General features: G+C 46.0%; 1 protein-coding gene across 1 annotated transcript in view; it reads left to right on the plus strand.

Moving 5' to 3' along the window:
• Positions 1–214: 214 nt before the first annotated feature.
• The window catches only part of MYO10 (myosin X), a 166,684-nt gene continuing 149,254 nt past the window's right edge, over positions 215–17,644 (plus strand). The window contains 2 exon segments of the mRNA XM_080377795.1: positions 215–693; positions 696–719. Of these exon segments, the coding sequence (XP_080233921.1) occupies positions 643–693; positions 696–719 (75 nt within the window). The 5' untranslated portion in view covers positions 215–642.

The following is a 17,644-nucleotide window of genomic DNA, read 5'->3' on the forward strand; positions in this document are numbered from 1 at the left end:
TTGCCACAAACTTACGCAGGAGCTTGTCGCACGCAGCGGAAGCCTGCAGGTACATATTCTTCAAACGACACGTAACCTGCCGGCCGGCCGCGCTGGGCGGCGGTGCTTTGCACGGCTTTGTGTCGCGAACAGGGAGCGGAGCGCACGCCCCGAGCGGCGCCGAGCACCTCGCTCCCCGCGCCCCGGCGGCCCCGCGCTCCGACGTGGCTCCCCGTGCCCCGAGCGGCCGCCCCGCCCCGCGCCCCCGGGGCAGCGCCGGCCCGGCGGGGGGGTCACCGTCTTTGCCTCCTCCGGCCGGGGCGGGCCGGGGTCGCAGCCCGCGCTCGGGGCGGGGCGGGGCGGGGGCGAGGCGCAGGGAGCGGCGCGGCCCCGGCTCCGCCTCTGCCCCTGCCCCGCCGGGACGGGACGGCCCCGGGCAGGAGCGTGCGGCGGCGGGAGCTTTCCTCCTCCTCCTCCTCCGTGCCCCCTCCCCCGGCTCCCAGCGGCGGCTATGCGCTGCCGGGACCGCCCGGGCGAGCGGCTCTGAGGGGGCGGGCGGACAAAGGCTGCGGGCTGGTGCCGGCGCTGGGGCGCGATGGAGCGGCGCGGCGGCTGAGGCGGCTCGCAGGGGCCGAGCCGGGCCGGGCCAGGCGGCAGCGGCACATGGTGCGCGGCTGGGGCCCGGCGCTGCGCACCCGCGGGCGGGCCGAGGGGCCGCCATGGACAACTTCTTGGCGGAGGTGAGCGCGGGCCGGTGGGTCTGGCTGCCCGCTTCGTCCCGCAGCCCCGGCGCGGGGCGGCTGTGCGGGGCAGGAGCCGGCGGCGGGTGCTGCCCGCGTGTCGCGTGCTCCCCGCAGCGCCCCGGCTTGCGGGGGGTTTGCGGGAGCGGCCCCTCGGGGATCGGGGCTCCGGGAGCGGGAGGGAGGGAGCGGCGCCCCCTCCCCGCATCGCCGGCCGGCCTTCGGGGCTCTGGCCGGCGGCGCAACCGGAGGCCGCCGAGCTGAAGCGGAGGCTGCCCCCGGCCGGGGCTCGTCGGGGCGGGCAGGGGCCGGGCTGCAGGCGCCGGTGCCGCGGCTCTGCCCGCCGGGCCCCCGCTGCCGCCGCCCCGCGCCCGCCGGCGGCAGCGCTGCGTCGGCCCCGCGGGAGGCGGGCTGCGGGGCTCCGCTGCGGCCCCTGCCCGGCCTCCCGCCCCCGCGCCTGCTGCCGCGGCGTGGCAGCCTCCGAGCCGCGTCCCGGGGGCGGCGGGGGGCTCCCCCCGCACGGGTTCTCTGCGCGGAGCCCGGGGGTCTGCTTTCTCCACCTCGCGTGGGCTTGCGCGGCTTCGGGTGATGGGGGTGCCAGGACCCGAGCTGCTGTTAGGCAGGCCGTTTGAAGGTTTGTTTGTTGAGTGTATGTTATTAAATACAGACAAAACCTTCCGATAGAAAATGCAGGGTAAGGAGCCCTCAGCCTTGGAAGCGGTTTGAGCTTTGCCATTACCTCGTGCATCTTGACAACTCCCTCTGGGGAAACAACATTAAAGACACCTCGCCGCTCACTCGGGGTACATGCTAAAAGTCAAAACTTGGGTGCTCTTCTGGTCTAAGTTGGCTGAATTTTGTGCAGCGGTATTTTATCACATCGGTTCAGCTGGCCTCGTGGCGACACAGCCTTACGAGTCTAAGGTGTCCGTAATTAATGCAGTGACTTGTGTGTGTGTGTGTTGTGCTTGTAGGTGGCTGGCAGAGCTTGCACCGGGGTTGTGACTCCTGGTGACTGCACGATTGCTTTAATCGCACGCCTTGCTGAAGCAGTTGCACGGTCAGGGCTGTAAATATAGGCCAGGCATCTGTTTTCCAGGACTGTGATTAAGCTGCAAAACAGTCCTTTGCCCTCATGAAAAACTTCCTTCGCGTTCTGGGTGCTGCTGTTGATGCTCCCACAAGAAAAATAAGCGATCTGTTTATGGGAAGAGTAATTAGTCAAACAAAAGAAGGTCATACACCTTACGGCTTGTTAGCTTTTCATTTGTCAGACAACAAAAGTTCTGTCAAGTGCAATAAGAAGGAAGAAATACAGGATTAACTTTGGAAAAGTCTGAGTTAATAATATTGCTTTTTTTTTTTTTTCCCCTGTAGAGAATGTGGCCCTTGCCTTTCAAAAGCTTGCAAGCCATGAGCAATAGGTAGTATTAGCCTAGCCTTGCAAAATTAACCTGAAGAGTCATTCACTCTGACACAAAGTACTGTAGCGTGCCCTACATAAAGGTGAAAAAGAGTTTTAATGGTTTTGACTCTTCTATTAGCCAAAATTACTTGCTCCAGGGGAAATGCAAGTAAATTTTGCCAGTCTGTGTTAGTATTTCAGCATGTATTTGTGTTAATTTGTGGTTGCTGCATGCAGACTTTGATCTTTCTTAAGAACTCTTACTCCCTTTCAACATGTTGATATTACTTTAAAAGATCAGTAAATATAGCACCCTGGCTTTAATCTGCATCCAAAGTCCCACCCATAAGTATAAACATTTTCCTTTCCTCACACTGGAGCACATGTAAATTGCGTATAGGGAACGTAAAGCGCAATAGCAGAAATGCACAGGGTCTGACCCAGCTACCACAGGAAAATGTCTGTTGAAGGCACTGGATTGAGCCACTAGCTGGGTAATTTAATTTGTGTGAGGCAGACATCCTGCAGCTGCTCTTTATGAAAATATTTGCTGACTTATCTGAGAGAATTACTATTCTCATTAAAATAAGTTGTAGTGCGTGAAAGAAAGAGGAAGCTGGATGAAAGGCACAGGTAAAAAGCCTGTTCTGCTCAGCTGTCATTTGTCAGGGATTTAAGTCCACGGATACAATTATGGTCTGGGAGAAAAGCTGGTAGGTGAGAAGGGAATATGCTGGCACTTTGTAGGGGTTGTTCCTCAACATCATCAAGAAGCCCCTGTTCACTGCGCAGGAGGCAGGGGTGTCTTCCGTCTGACCGTTGCAGAAAAATACTATGCCACTGAAAGGTGTTAACAGGGAAAAATAAACCCTGCATTGGTATTTCTCCCATATTTTCCCATAGCTAGCTAGATGCTGATTGTAACCTGCTCTCAGTACAGGATGATACTCATTGGAACAAAATGAGGAGTGCAGAAACACGCGCGTCTCAGAGGAGGTGTTCCTGCTGGGACTTGCCAGGTTAAGTGAGGTGTGGGATAACACGAGACTCCTGCCGATCAGCTGAAGCTGCTGTCGACTGTGACTTAACAGGTTTTTGACTTCTCCATCTTATTGCCCGGTTTCCTTCCTTTACTATTTCTTAGTATAGTTAGGTTTTATTCTTACAAGATGACAAGTGGTTGTACCCGTCTCCAGAGGAGCCTTGATTTCTGTCCCTGCCCCAGTTTTCTAACTCAGCCAGTTGGTTTTTTTGGTTTTTTTTGGTTTTTTCTTTTAAAAAAAAAAAAAAAAAAAAGCTCTGAGTAAAGAATTGGGCTATTGGGCTAGAAGAGTCAGCTCTGGAACTTACTCCCCAAAATACTTTTATTGCTGGAAGATATTGAAGTAATTACAAAGCTGCATTCTAAATACAGAGAAGTGTTTTCCAAGACACTTTAAAACTATTTCAGGCTGTTAATTGAACCGTGCTAACTTTTGATGTTTGAAGGAAGATTAGTGGTGGAATCGTAACATTTTCAGTATATTTACATAGCCATTTATACATGAAAAACAACTAAAACCTGTAGAAATCCTGGAGATCCATACTCAAAAGTATGGATGTGTGCAGTAGAGCCATTTGACTATGTTGCTCAAAACAGCCTGATAAAATTGTTCCCGTATATTTTACCAACAGCTAGGCTGCTCACAAGGGAGCAGTCTCCTGTGGTAGCTGAGGTCAGACTTTTTTTTTCCAGTGAGAATGCGTCCCTGCTAAAAGGGGATGTATGCCATAAGGGAAGGAGAAGGGTCATTTCAAGATGAGAAGGAACACAAGGAAACTTTGCATTAAAAAGGCAGGAGAGAGAAGCTCAAACTGCCTCTTCACTGCTTGGGAACTTCAGATGCTGTTTACCAGGGCAGCAGGTGAAGTGCCTGCAGAAGTCAAGTTCATCTTCACACAGGGAGTCACTGTGCCCAGCATATACTGCGTGTTGCCCTGAACCTTGGTCGTCCTTGTCACGGGAGAAGTGTGGCAGTTACTGGCCCAGCTGAGGTCAGAGTGGTTGAGGTTGGGAGGGACTTTTGGAAGTCATCTTGTCCAAACCTGCCCTCTGAGCTGGTGCTCAGCTCCTGGGAGCTTGGAGCACAGCGTGCGTAGCAGTGGCTCCAGGGATAGATTGCATTTAACCGCTGCCAAGCTGAAAAGAGAAAGGATTCCCCCACCCCTGCCTTAGTTTCCACAATTGGGAGAGAAGCGGGGAGAGCAACTCTGTCTCCTGCCTTCTTGCTAGTGCGTCTGGGTTGATGACCTCGAAGGAGAGTGTTATAAAAGCATCATAGAGGTCCCACTGATGTTTCACTAACGTTGCAGAGAGGTTTATTGGGAACTATGGGACAGCCTCCTTTGAGGCACAGCCGATACTCTTGTGCCCAGGACGCTTTTATTTTTAGCAGTACTGCTGGTACCTCAAGTTCAGAATGGTTTCCTTTATTTCTGCTTTCCACAGTTGCGCATGCTTGCCTGTGTGCCCTATTTTAAGGGCTGGGTTCCCAGCATATGTCTTGAAGGAACAAGTGTTGAACCTCACTCTGTGGGAAGGATACGGGGCAAAAATTAATTCTGAGGCTTTGAACTTTGCTTTAGGGAGTTCTCCAAAGGAGCGGTATCTGCTGAGCCTGGAAGCTCTTACTTTGGATACACAGATTGTGGCAAACTTTTCCTTGGTGTTCCCGTGCTGCAGTGTTAGGAAGATCTTTGCCTTCCAGTGCAGAGTCCTTCATGTAGACCTTTGAAAGGTTCACCATCTCCGGCAACCAAGTGACCTTGGCACAGTCAAGTTTCTGCTTCTAAAGTGAAAATCTGGTGATGCTAATAAATACCTGCATTGGTGGACGTGGGTTCTGGCTGTGTTGTGCAGCATAGCATGCATGTTTAGGACAATCTTGGAACTTTCCCAGCTTTCCTTTAGAAGTGTTTTACTGATAGCATGAGTATGGGTCTGATGTTCCAGCTTGAGATGTTGGTGTAAGCGGTGTAGTTTACACCAGCAAGGTTGCATTTCAGACTGGCGGGGTAAAACTGTTGTCCTATGAGTGATGGCATAAAGGTTAAATTTCTGGAGGGCTTCTGAGCACCAAAGCCATGCCAAGCACCAACAGCGCCTCTTTTGGCTGTTGGCATTGGCTATTTTCCAATGGTTCTGAGCTGTGACTCCTCATATTTAGGTTTTTTTAAAAGCTGATGTTTGTTTTGTCAACAGTTATTTTTAGGTTAATTAGGGAGCATTACATTTTGAGTAGAAAAGACTTCCATGGAGGCTCAGGACTACCTTACTGTGTCGGAATGGAAAGAAAGTTTTTGCAGGTTTATTTCTGTAAGTCGGGAAATCACATTCAGCTCATCAGTAGCATGTCATCTTAGCTGCCTACTACAGGTGCTTCACGTGTGCCTTTTGTAAGATAGATCGGTGCAACTGAAGCATAGTTGTCGTCACTGGGCTGGAGCCTAGCAGCCCTGCTGGCACCATGAATATCGTAAAAATGACACAAGAATTCTCTTAAAGCTGAAAAACACATAACTATTGGAATTGGCAGTAGAGGCTCTACATTGTGCAGGGTCTGCTCGTGGTTTTTTTAGGTATGTTCAGTCAGACTCGAACCAAAGAAGTGCTGTGAAACCCCTACTATTACAGAAGTCCTGGCTGCTTCTGAGTCTTGGCTGCTTTTTAACCTTCTAGTGACACCTCACTGAAATGCTACTTTTTTTTCTTCTTTTTGTCTTTCCCCTAATTGTATGTTTGTGTCAGCATGTTCTGTGTAAGCTATTTTGCTCTAACCAGATTTTCTTCTTTATATGTATTTTCATTTGGTGAGCCCTGTGCCATGGGTGTATCTGAAGGCTGTGAACCTTTTTGGCTCTTTTTTGGTTTTGGACCTGTTGCACAGCCTGCTGCCCAGTAAAAGGGAATTGTGTTTGAAAGCGTGGCTGGTCTAAACTTATTTTTGAAGCCAGGTGGCACGGGCTTTTATCAGAAATGCTCCATAATTTTTTGCTGTGATTCTGTGGAGGCAGGAGAGCACTACTTTGGAGGAGAGAGGGGACCTTGAGCTTTGTGGTTCATGTGGAGAGTTTAGTGTGCTAGTCCTGTGAGTAACTGGAGAAACCCTGCAAACTTTCAGTGCTCTTGTTACCCCAGTGTGCCTCTAAGGATGGAAGGTAAGGTTTGGGGCCCCTTGTCAATAATTATGCTGTCAGTTTGCTCTGTTGTACCACATGGCACTTCTGGTGTGGTAATTTTAGCTGAATCTTGGGTTTCAGCTTGGTAAGACCAGTATAGTCTCATGAATCTGGTTTTTTTGCTTTAGAAGACAGCTGAAGGAAAATTGGTAGGTCCTTGGCTCTGTGTGTGGGTGCATATGTGCCTGTATTTATATAGTGTCACTGTGTTTGCACAGAATGAATCCAGACCTAATCCCTAGCAAGTGAATTAACATGCCTGCTGTTTTTTCAATTTTTCTTTTTTTTTTTTTTTTTTTTTAATAGAGGGAGTGAATATTTATGTAACTTTAAAAAAAAATACAACCCAAAACTAGCAAGAGAAACGTCTTTTTGTGACTCTTGGGTGGATGCAGCCCCAGTGGAAGGTGCTGTAGCCTCCTGTGAGGGGCAGGAGCAGCAGCTCCATCCTTACGTGCCTGGTGGTGTGACTGCATGCCTGTCGCAGTGCTGGAGGGCACCATGTCTTCTGGGTAGTTTGATCCCACCAATGTCTTCAGCTGTAGGGCTGGTATTTTTCCTTAGTGAATTACAGTCCCCAGCTGTGGTTAGAGCCAGGAACATAGTTTTGGGTGGGGTGCTGGCAGAAGGGCAGGAGGTAAATAGTCACTGTGAATTAAGACTTTTGCTGAGGAGGTGTGCGGGGAGAATTACCAGCCTTAAGTCAGTAATTGTGGCTACTTTACAAATTTGGGGATGTGAGTTCAAAACTTGCTAGATGATTGTGTCTTCAGGCTTGTGTGAGGGGGTCATGGCTTTGGTGTTCTTATTTCTCTTGATCTTCCTGTTACTTGTCATCAAGTGACGTTTAAACCATTAGCAGGAATGAAGGAGGGTGGCTTGGTGCTGGGGCAGCAGTTCAGGGCAAGTTACTGGTTTACTGTTGTTTGGGTATTACTGGTTCAAATTTTGCTTAGTGATTGGTTTTTTGATCCCCCCCTTATTTAAAATTTTCTAGGACGTCCTATGTATGTCTGAAATTTGAACATTACCCATGGGTCATAAGTACTGTAATGCAACTTTGGTTTGGACAACCCCCTAATTAAGAGAGGTTAAGAGGATTATCTTTTTGGTTAGAAGTCCATTAAGTAGCACAAGCACTCCATTCTTTTAAAGATGGGACTTTTCAAGGTTTGGATGCAGAACGGGAGCTAATATTAACTATCCTCCAGATCTGCCTTGTGAAGTGAACGAACTAAATCTGTGCTGAAGAAGAAACTGCTGCTTTGTTACATGGAAAATACGAGCATTATGTTAGAGAAGTATACTGGGAAAGTTTCGTTAGGACAGAAGAAATGAGTAAAGATTACTAGTATTTCTAAAGTAGGAAGATATTGGGGAAGAATGTACTGTCCACTCCTGCACTCATTTTTGCAGTCAGTGAGCAAGACTGGTACCTCAGGTGTCCAGGTGTTGTCCATGCTTGATGTCCTCAGCTGGACAGCCAGTATAGAGCTGGATCATGGGGGTGTCTGGTGGCTTCCCTGCAGGGGAATGTTCCATGGACATTGTGACAGGCAGGACACTTTCCCACTACAAACTGGTGAGTGACTGGGGAAGGCTGTTGTTTCGGATGTCACACCTGTGCTTGTCTTACTGATAAATGTAAATACTTGCTCTCTATTTAGGTGCTGTTTTCCTTTTGTGGCCAAATGGCTGTTTTTCAGTCTAGCCTGTAAAAGCCTTATTATTTGGTAGAAAGTTTAGAGGGTTGGGTTTTGTTTTTTTTTTCACTGAAATCTCAAATGTGAGCGATAATGGAGGAATTTAATAATACATGTTTTACCTTGTTGAGTAACTTACTAGGAACAGACCCTGTTTTGTTTCGTATTTGAAGAATGGCAGAAACTGGTGTGTATTTCATTATACTGACCAAAGTTAACATTTCCATTTTGTGTAAACTCTTCTGTAGAGGGGTTTAGCTCATGGTTTCTATATGGGTATACTATATATATATATATATATATAAATTTTGCCTAGTGAGCAATTGTGCTTAGTTATTTTTCACTAAGGAGGAGCAGCCACCAGTCAGTAACTGGAAAAAACCCCAAAGAGCATGTCAGCCCTTTTAAGGCTCTGAGGGAAACTCTGCAGTTTACCTCTGTGTGTGGAAGGAAGTCTTCAGAAGTGAAAGGTACTTACTGGTCACTCGTATGGCTTTCTGAGCTTGCACTGAAAATTCAGATCCAGTGTATCTTAAGCTGGATTTCCTATGTGTCTCAGTGGTCCTGCCCCCAGTGGGTAAATACAGGCGTGTTGGAGCATAGTCCAAATGTGGGACTCGGTGTAATACCTTTTACTCCTAGTAGGGTTAATGGCATGCTGAAGGAAAACATCCTGGAGGATAGACTTTATCAATCTCCCGCACCATCCAGTGGCCTGCCAGACTTCAGAATTGAATAGGGATCCCATGTTTTTATGTCAATACTTTTTAGCAAATACTTAAATTGCTTCAGTGGGACACTTCACCTGGTTTGTGGTACCAGGCTTTCTTTTCTTTGAAAGTGTAAAACTGTGGTGAGCCTCGCTAGAGATTTTTTGAGTGAATATTAAGCAAAGATGAATATTGAAGGAATCAATATTCTCTTTAACCTGTGTCTTAGTGTGAAATTATTTGAGTTTTGGTTTCGTTTGTTCCAAATGAGGGAAAGAGGAAGGAAGAGAAGGGAGCTCAGCAGCAGACTTCAGGAGCCAAGCTGTGCTTTCACATGTGATCCTGGCCGATGGCATGCACAGGGTGAACGGCTGTGTTGGAAGACTATATAAATAAATAAATATAAGGCTAAGGGCACTTTGATGCGTTAATGTTGCCTTTTCCTATATATTCTTGGGAAACTATTTATAAACCTTTATTATAGGTCAGTGATACAAGGATGTGTTAATAGAAGTTTCTTTTTTGTGTTGGAGATGCCCTAAGGACACCTTAGAAGAGGAAAATTGTTGTTGCTTTTTCCCCTGGGGGCAAAACTACATTTCCACCCTGAGCAAGTACACCCAAGGGCTTTTTATCATGGCACATCTGCCTCCATACTGGGGTAGTCATTAAAAAGAACCGAGGGGGTTTTTTGTTTGTCTTTTATGTTCTTAACTTCTTGACATGGTAATGCTGGCAGAATGGCACCCTGCTGCCCAAGCCTGCTATCGTAGTCTCAAAGTCAGGATTGATTTTGGTACCTGTAGCGTAACCTCGGGGAGAGGCCTGAGGCTCTTCTATTTGATGAATGCTAGCTGCCATTAACTGCAGGTGGAATTACAAAGCAGAGGATTTCTGAAAGTTGTCGTCAATGTTAATGCCCAAACCCCTTGGCCCTCTTTCTCTTACAAACCTTCAAATGGCTTTAAAAAACTCATTTTGATGAACTTTCCAGCATCTGAAGTAGACATTTCTGTAGTTCTTGAAAGGTTGTTGGACTGTGAAAGTGGTATTACTGGCAAACCCTTGCATGGTTTTGATGTTGTGCTCTGCATGCGTCTGTTCTCCTTGCTGACCTTGCTAACAGTAATGTAAGATTTCTCTGGAAAGATGGTCACACGTCCCCTTCGTGTACAGCCAAACTGGCCCTGGTTTTGGAGACAGGAGATAAGAGAAGTTTATTCCTTGTTTTGAAAAAGTATTGATGTTTATAGCATTATCGGAAATGGATTATTTGGTCCTATTTTAGTTGCTGTTGTTTAGCATGACATTAAAGTGTTTACTTAGATGAAGTTAAATATATTTGTTAAGAGAATGGAATTGTTTTTCTTATGAAGCTGTTTATCTTGAGGAAAAGTCAAATCCTTTTGTTTAATGTCCCCATCTGGTTTACAGAAGCAATGGAGATCATTTCTGTTTGACCACTTTAGTGGGTCAAAGAACAACTGTATCTTGGTTAGGGTATATTTTTATTTGCTTCAGAAAGGAGCCAAATTGGCAGGATGCTGGAGTTCACATCGGGACAAGGAATAGATGCTGATTCCGTAGGTCAGACTTCTTGCTTTGTTGGTTGTCTTCTTGGATCTCTTCCCCTTATTAAATACAGACTGTGGTTTTGTGATTAGGATTTATCTCCTCATTACAGCTTTCTGGTGATGGGTACGATGGATAGGTTTGTTTGGTGTGTGCGATCAGAAGAAAATGAGAGCGGCATTTAGAGCAGGGCTTGGAAGGGTGGTATTTCCTGCTGCTTTTCAGACTGTGTACCAGGAGCAGTGTCTGATGAAGCAAGCTCTTTGTTGAAACTCCAGAGTCAAATTCTGCCATGTGATACTTGATAAGCTATTTCAAGGAATAAACAAACGCAGCAAATCTGAGCTAGCAAATATAATTTGTGCAGCAGCCTCCCCCCCCCCCCCCCCCTTGCCATTACATTTCTAATATTTTGCGCACCAAAACTGAGAGTTTTAGCAGATGGTAGATGGGATTTTGGCATAAAGTTGTGCAGGGCTCGCAGCAAAAGAGTGATTCTCTTGTTTTGTGTTATTTTTGAGTCTCTGTTCCTAATTTCTGTTTCTGTCACACCATTTCTGCCATCATTTTCCTGTGGTGATTTAGTACCTTAAATGACTACAGCCCTGGTGCAGTAGTAAACTCCCCAGGGTTTTTTTGTATGGAAGCCCATGAATAAATGTAATAGCAATGTAATGAACTAGTTGTATTAAACTTTCACTGCGTAGTTACACCTTTGTCAGTAGAATGCCTTCATACCTTGCAGTTAAGGTGGAGATGCCATCAGTAGCTGGTGGAGGACAGATGGTGATACCCAAGTCTGTGCGTTTGCTTGTGAGCGCCCAGTGGCCTTTTGCCGGTGGCTTGTTCTTAGCAGTCCTTAGTGAGTGCAAAGGGAAAATACTCATACTCATGGCATCCTTTTCCTTTGGGTAGTGGGATTCAGCATTTGCTGTGTTCCAGGTGCTCTGGAGTCAGGCAAGTACAGACTGTAATCCTGAATTTTTGATTTCTTGAACTTGCGTGCAGCTTACAGAAGCACTCTTTTATATTGCTTGCAGATATTTGATTTGAAAAGTGCACAGTTGCTTTATGCAGTCAGAGAGGCCACAAAAGCTTTGCTGTTTTTCTGGGATTTTTGTTTTTGCTGCTGGAAGGCATCAGAATTTTTGGTAGGCAGCATGAGCTGCAGCTGTCCCAGAGCACAGGCATGTGCCTCCTGCTCTGCATGTAGATGGAGGTTATCTCTTGTCAGGAAAGAAGAGTGGGTGCACGTTAATCGGTGGCTGAATTGAAGGGTCAAGAAGCAGCAAAGGTCAGGACACCTGCAGCAACAGATCAAGGGTCAGGCTGCTGCAGGGATTGCCCGAGGCACTCCTGGGGAAGCAGAGGAGAGGGGCTGGCGTCAGGCTCTGAGCAGGAGCAGATGCTTTAGCACAACGGGTTCCCAAAGGGCTCTCCTTATCAGACAGGACAACTATGTCTGATAGCTACTGCTTTAAAATGCATAGATGAAGCTTTTTTTTTTTTTTTTTTTTTTGCAATTCCTGTCAAAGTTGGGAGAATAACCTTCTGTTGCTGTACTGAGGCTGGCTGGAGTTTTCCTAGCTGTAGGTTTTGAGTGTGGTGTTTTTTTTTCTCATTAGATCTCTGGGATTATAAATGCTAACATTTTGGGAAGTCTTTGCTTTTTAGGGTTGTCTTTTTAATATGGGTTTTTTGGCATTATTGAGCAATGACATGCTTCTGGATAGTTTCACATAGGTTTATTGGAGAAATTTAGGGTTGTTCTCAGGAAAGCTGTGGTAGAGTATGTCCTAAAAAACAGGACTTCAGCATTTGTTACTATTGCTCTGTTGGTGGCAATAGGATTGTAGTAAAAATTGCCCCTTTTAGTTTTATTGACACTGAAATCTCTACTTTTGTCACGTGACCCATCTTTTCCCCTAATTTTGTTCCAGACGCTGTACCAAAGTAACTAGTAATCAGCGAGTGGCTCTTGCTCTCCAGAAAAGCAGTTGTGGTGCTACCACTTGCTCCTTGCTATTGCTGGACTTTTGTCAGATCTTTGTAATTGTTAGAAGAGGGAGAAATTTCAAGAGATCCCTGTCACATGGCGAGTGCTTTACTTCCAAGGCTGCCAGAGGTAGCCTGTGCTTGGGACAGCTGGGAAGTCCACTTTTTACATCTTCACTCATGGAATGGTCCAAGACCACCTGCAAGCTAGGATGCTTCTTGTATGTGCTTTAAAAAAGAAAAGGCTATATCAATAAGCTCAAAGGTATGGCTGTATAAGCTGTTGCTTCTTTTTTGGGGATGTGTATTTATTTAGATTGCTGTATTTTATTGTCCTCCAGCTGCAATGCTGTACACTGTCGCTTCCTTTCCCTATATACCAATGCAGAGAAGGGTGGAGAAAAATAATACCTTGTACTCTTTGCCAGTACAGATCTAAATATGATATTTGTGCCGCCTTTTTATATTAACCTGTTGTTCCGTGCTAATGCTGATGTTACCTAACATTCTTGTATATTGCATGTGCTTTTTTCCATTTCTTAAATTTAAGTAAATGATTTGGCACAGCTGGGGGAATGCCTGCATAGGAAGAAATATGACAATAAATTGTTCCAGGATTATTTAAAAGCAAATAAATTGCAATTCGTTTGTGTATCTGCTCCATCCTTATGACTTTCGTAGTTGGAAATTAACTGAAACATTAAAAAAAAAATTGCCATTTGCTTGTTTACTTTTCAGTGACGTGGGAAGTTTGTTGACAGCTCAAAAGCCATAGGGAGCAAAAATAACACAGAAGTCTGAATAGTTGAAAGCTTAAATTCCCTGCTGGAAAGGTAGTTTGTTGAGGAGAAAAAATAAGCGGTAACCATTAGTGGCTATAAATAAAGAGTTTACTCATTTAGAGACTCAGATGGATGAAAGAGAGGTTGTTCCAGTTTTTCATCTTTATCGTGTCGTAAAAAGTAAGGTATGTCATGCCCTGCCATTTTTTAGATAGCTTTGAAAATTAGCTACACTTATGAGGTTTTCTGCTTCAAGAAAGGTCTTCAAGTGTACTTACATAAATGGCAGAAGCTGTTTAGCCCCAGTCTGAAATAAATACATGAATTTATTAATAATTTCACTCTCATTAAGTTGTGTTCCCTGCAGGGCAGCGTCTCTATTTTGTCAGTACATTTACAGTTTTGATAAAACACTGGTTTAGAAAAAAATATTAATATCTGTAATCATGTGAACAATATGGAAACAACGTAGGGAGTAACTAATGTGTGCCCAGTGGGTCACTAGGTTCTTGTCTTTTGGAAAATAAAATCTGCTTTGCAGCCTTGCAAAGGAGCAGGCTGATTTTCTTCCTTGGGGGCAATGGCTCTGGTGATGAGGATGCTGTGGACCAGCTTGAAGTAGCGATGCTCTGAGACTGCCCTGGTGGGACCCTGAAAAAGCCCTGAAGACCCTAGGGTCTTCCCACGGGGTTTGGAAGTGACTGGGGAGGGGAGGCTAGTTCTAGTCTCCAGGTGTTGGGATTAACCTTCTCCAGAGAGGCGCCTTGTGCAGCCTTTGATCCCACAAATTACATTTTTAGTTTAAAGTCTTTGTTTAAAGAAGCAGCTACCTTTTATGCTTAGCTGTGTTTCAGCCTAACTCAGTCAGTTGGGGGCTTGCACAAATAGTTAATAATTAATCTCTCTTTGACCTCACTGGTGCTAAACTAGGATGTTCGTCTTCAGACCTGGATTTCTTTTGCCTTGGCCTTGACTAACCAAGTATCAACGCTTCTTATTTCCTTTTTCCCCATTAGTGCCGAGTGTGCTTGTGGATACATCATACTTCTCAGGCTCCTTTGGAAAGCAGTAATAAAGATGTAATGCTCTTGGGCTTATCCTGGGTCAGAAGTGTGGTGCTGAGTGTCCTACTCGTTGCAGCTCCCTGCATGCATTTTGCCCAGCAGCTCTCCGGGAGCTGAGAGGGCTGTTACAAAGGTCTTTACGGAGCCACAGGTAATGCAGGTGAGCAGACCGTTCCTGATCTGTGAGCTTTGCTTCTCTTATCAGCAGATGTTGGCAGTTTCCAAACAAGCGGCTGCGATAGCTGCTTCTGGCTGGGCAGGACACAGGGAAGCCGTTGGGGAAGGAAGGGTGTGTGGGTGGGTAGGTTTAAAGGTGCAGGACAGTTTTAGGGGTTTGGTGATCTACAGCTAAGCTATGTGATTATGGCTAAAGATAATGAACCCAAAACAAGCACTGAGAGAAAGTGTTGAGGCTTGGGTTTCTAAAATTTGGTGCCTTGACTTGCGTAATACTGGGATGTGTAATTTTTTCAATGGAAGTGTAGCTGCTGATGTTGCTCTGCTTAAAATAAGCAAAGACATCTTGATTCAGCAAGGCTGGTAATCACAGGATGAATAGGGGACATGGTTCCACCCGAGTTACCAAGAGTGGTAATGTATTTAAAATCAAGCAAGTTCTGAAATATCTTGTGGTTTTGACTTCTAGCTGGGGGGTACAAGTCACTTGGCTTACACATAGAATCATTTAGTTTGGAAAAGACCTGTAAGATTATCATGTCCAGGTGTTAACCCAGGACTGCCAAGTCCACCACTAAACCATGTCCCTAAGCATCGCATCTACATGGTTTTTAAACACTTCCAGGGATGGTGAATCAGCCGCCTCTCCGGGCAGCCTGTTCCAATGCCTGACCACCCTTTCTGTGAAGAATTTTTTCCTAATATCCAATCTAAACCTCCCCTGGCATAACTTGAGGCCTTCTCCTCTTGTCCTATCACTTGTTATCTGGGAGGAAAGGCCTGCCTCCACCTGCCTACAACCTCTTTTCAGGGCGCTGTAGAGAGCAGTAAGGTCTCCCCTGAGTCACCCGCTCTCCAGGCTGAACAACCCCAGTTCCCTCAGCTGCTCCTCACAAGACTTGTGCTCCAGACCCTTCTAGCTCAATTGCCCTACTCTGGGCATGCTCCAGCACCTCTGCGTCCCTCTTGAAGTGAGGGGCTGACATCACAGCCCCAGCTTGCTATGGGAGAATTAACAAACCTCTAGGGAAAGATGTCCCTGACCATGAGGAGTGGGGGTTGAACTAGGTGGTCTTTAAAGGTTCCTTCCAACCCAAACCAGTCTGTGAGTCTGTGAACGCTATCCCTGTTGGGACTTGGGCAAAACTCCACTCAACAGTAACCAGTCAAAATGACTAAAATCCAATAGGTAACTACTGCTGGCCTTGGTACAAATTATGTTTAAGTAGTAGTGGCCATGGTTCAGGCGTAGCTTCTGCAAATCTACTTGCTGGAGTGCCCTCCTGCGCTGCTGCTGTGTGTTCCCCGTGGGTAACGGTGGGTGAAACAGCCCCCCGTGAAGCATGCTGCCACGATACCCCTGTGCTCAGGAGCACTGGCGCGGCCTCTGCAGCTGTGTCCGTACTGTCAAGGACAAGGGCAGGGAGCCTCTGCTACAGTCACCTCTCTGTGCGCACTGCACAGTTGCAGCTTTGTTAACAAACGGCTTGTCTAACATACCTTTTTTTAAGCCATCTCGGGATCATTGTTAACATTGATTTCTACATTGACTTTATTGCAGACACGTTCCTGGAAAGCTATAAATGAGGTTTTTATTTCTAATTATTTTTTTTTTAATGAAGCCGTCAAGCCATCTCCTTACTGATGCAGCGCATGACATGCGTTGAGGGAAGAATATTTGCCAGTGGTGACTTTTGCAGTGGAGATGTTCAGAAATGACTCTGAAGTTCTGTAGGAGGTATTTTTTGCTTTTTAGGAAGCTGTCCTTAAGAGACAATTGGCTTGGCAAAAGTGCAGTTGTTGCTACCATATTGGCCCACAGAAGGCTGAGTTACCGTGATGCTTCCTTTAGCAGAAGGGAGGCAGAGCAGTGTATGAAATCCAGAGTAAAGGAGAGGCTGTCTCGTAGATCCTAACTTTGCTGAAGAAACTGAATTACATCAGGACTGCATAGTATGGAGTAATTACGCGCCAGCCTGTGTGCTTCTCACATGGTATCATGAGAGCTGCTGTTAGGAGGAAAAAAATAAGTCTCAGGCTGGAGGTGTGTAGAAAATAGACTTAAAGAAATGGAGATTGTGCTTTCCTTGAAGCGAGCAGGAAGAAGCTGTGCATGCTATTATGTGTTACTGTGTAAAGCAGTGACTGAGTTCTACAGGGCGAGTCATGTTGAGGACCTATGGCACAGCACTGTCTGTCTTGCCCAGCTGCCTCAGGAGCAGCGGGTGGGGATGTGTGTGTACTGCCGGTGGTTCATCACTCACATGTTCTAGAGTCAACTTGCTAGGAAAAATTTCTGCTGGAAGCTTTTTTTTTTGCAACAGAAGGACCATTGAATGTAATCACGTCTTTTATTGCTGTAAACGTGTCCATAAACTATTTTCAGATAAAAAATAAATGGATACAATTTTATCCGAGGGAGAGATTTGTACAGTATGTTGGGTTAAAAAAACCCCAACATACAAACTTCTTGCAGGTTGGCTGAAGTTATGTATTATCTCTGAAAGTTGGGTATGTTTAGGATGGGTCTTAACGTGATTTGGAGGAATTAAAATGAAGCATGTACCTCTGCATACTTCTCGCTATGGGCTTAGATTTTGTAGATATCCTGTATAAATGGGATCTTGCTTACGTGAATATGAGGTGGGCATTTAACTCCTAGGAGAAGAAAACATTATGAAAGCACGCACATATCTGAAAATATAAGCAGAAGTTCTGATGGTCACATTTGTGCATAAACAAACATGCTTGTGGCTGTCTGAAGATGAAAGGGATCTGAAAACATGACCAAAACAGTGTTGTATAGGGGCTCTCTTCAGAACATCTCAGTCTGGTGATAAAAGCACTGCCACAGTTTAGCTGCGCTCATCCTATGCGTGAGCAGCTAGAATTTTGAAGAAGTGACTGTAACTTCTTCAAAACAAGGACAAGTTGATACTTGAAACAACAGGGAGATTGTGGGAAGACTGGCCCGTGAGCAAGAGGGAAGGTGATGTCATGTGAACGCTGTCGTGGGATTTGGATGATTCAAATGACATCGCTGCATCTGCCAGAGACTTGGAGGCCTCAATAAGTAATTCAGTCTGCTTTTGCCTTGGTTCTCTAGTTGCAAAATACTAAAGGATTTTCAGTTTCTAACATCTTTTTCCCTTGTCCTGGGTAGAGGTGTAGTGCATAATGCTCTTGTTCTCCCTGGGTCCTTGCGCCAGTGTGAATAAAACCAGATCTACTGCCCGTGCTAAGCAAGGGGCCAGATTCTGGGTGACTTCCTTGTAGAAGGAGCAGGCACGTAGTCCTCG

This window comes from Falco punctatus (genome assembly GCF_963210335.1).
Source record: "Falco punctatus genome assembly, chromosome: 3".
Taxonomy (NCBI): domain Eukaryota; kingdom Metazoa; phylum Chordata; class Aves; order Falconiformes; family Falconidae; genus Falco; species Falco punctatus.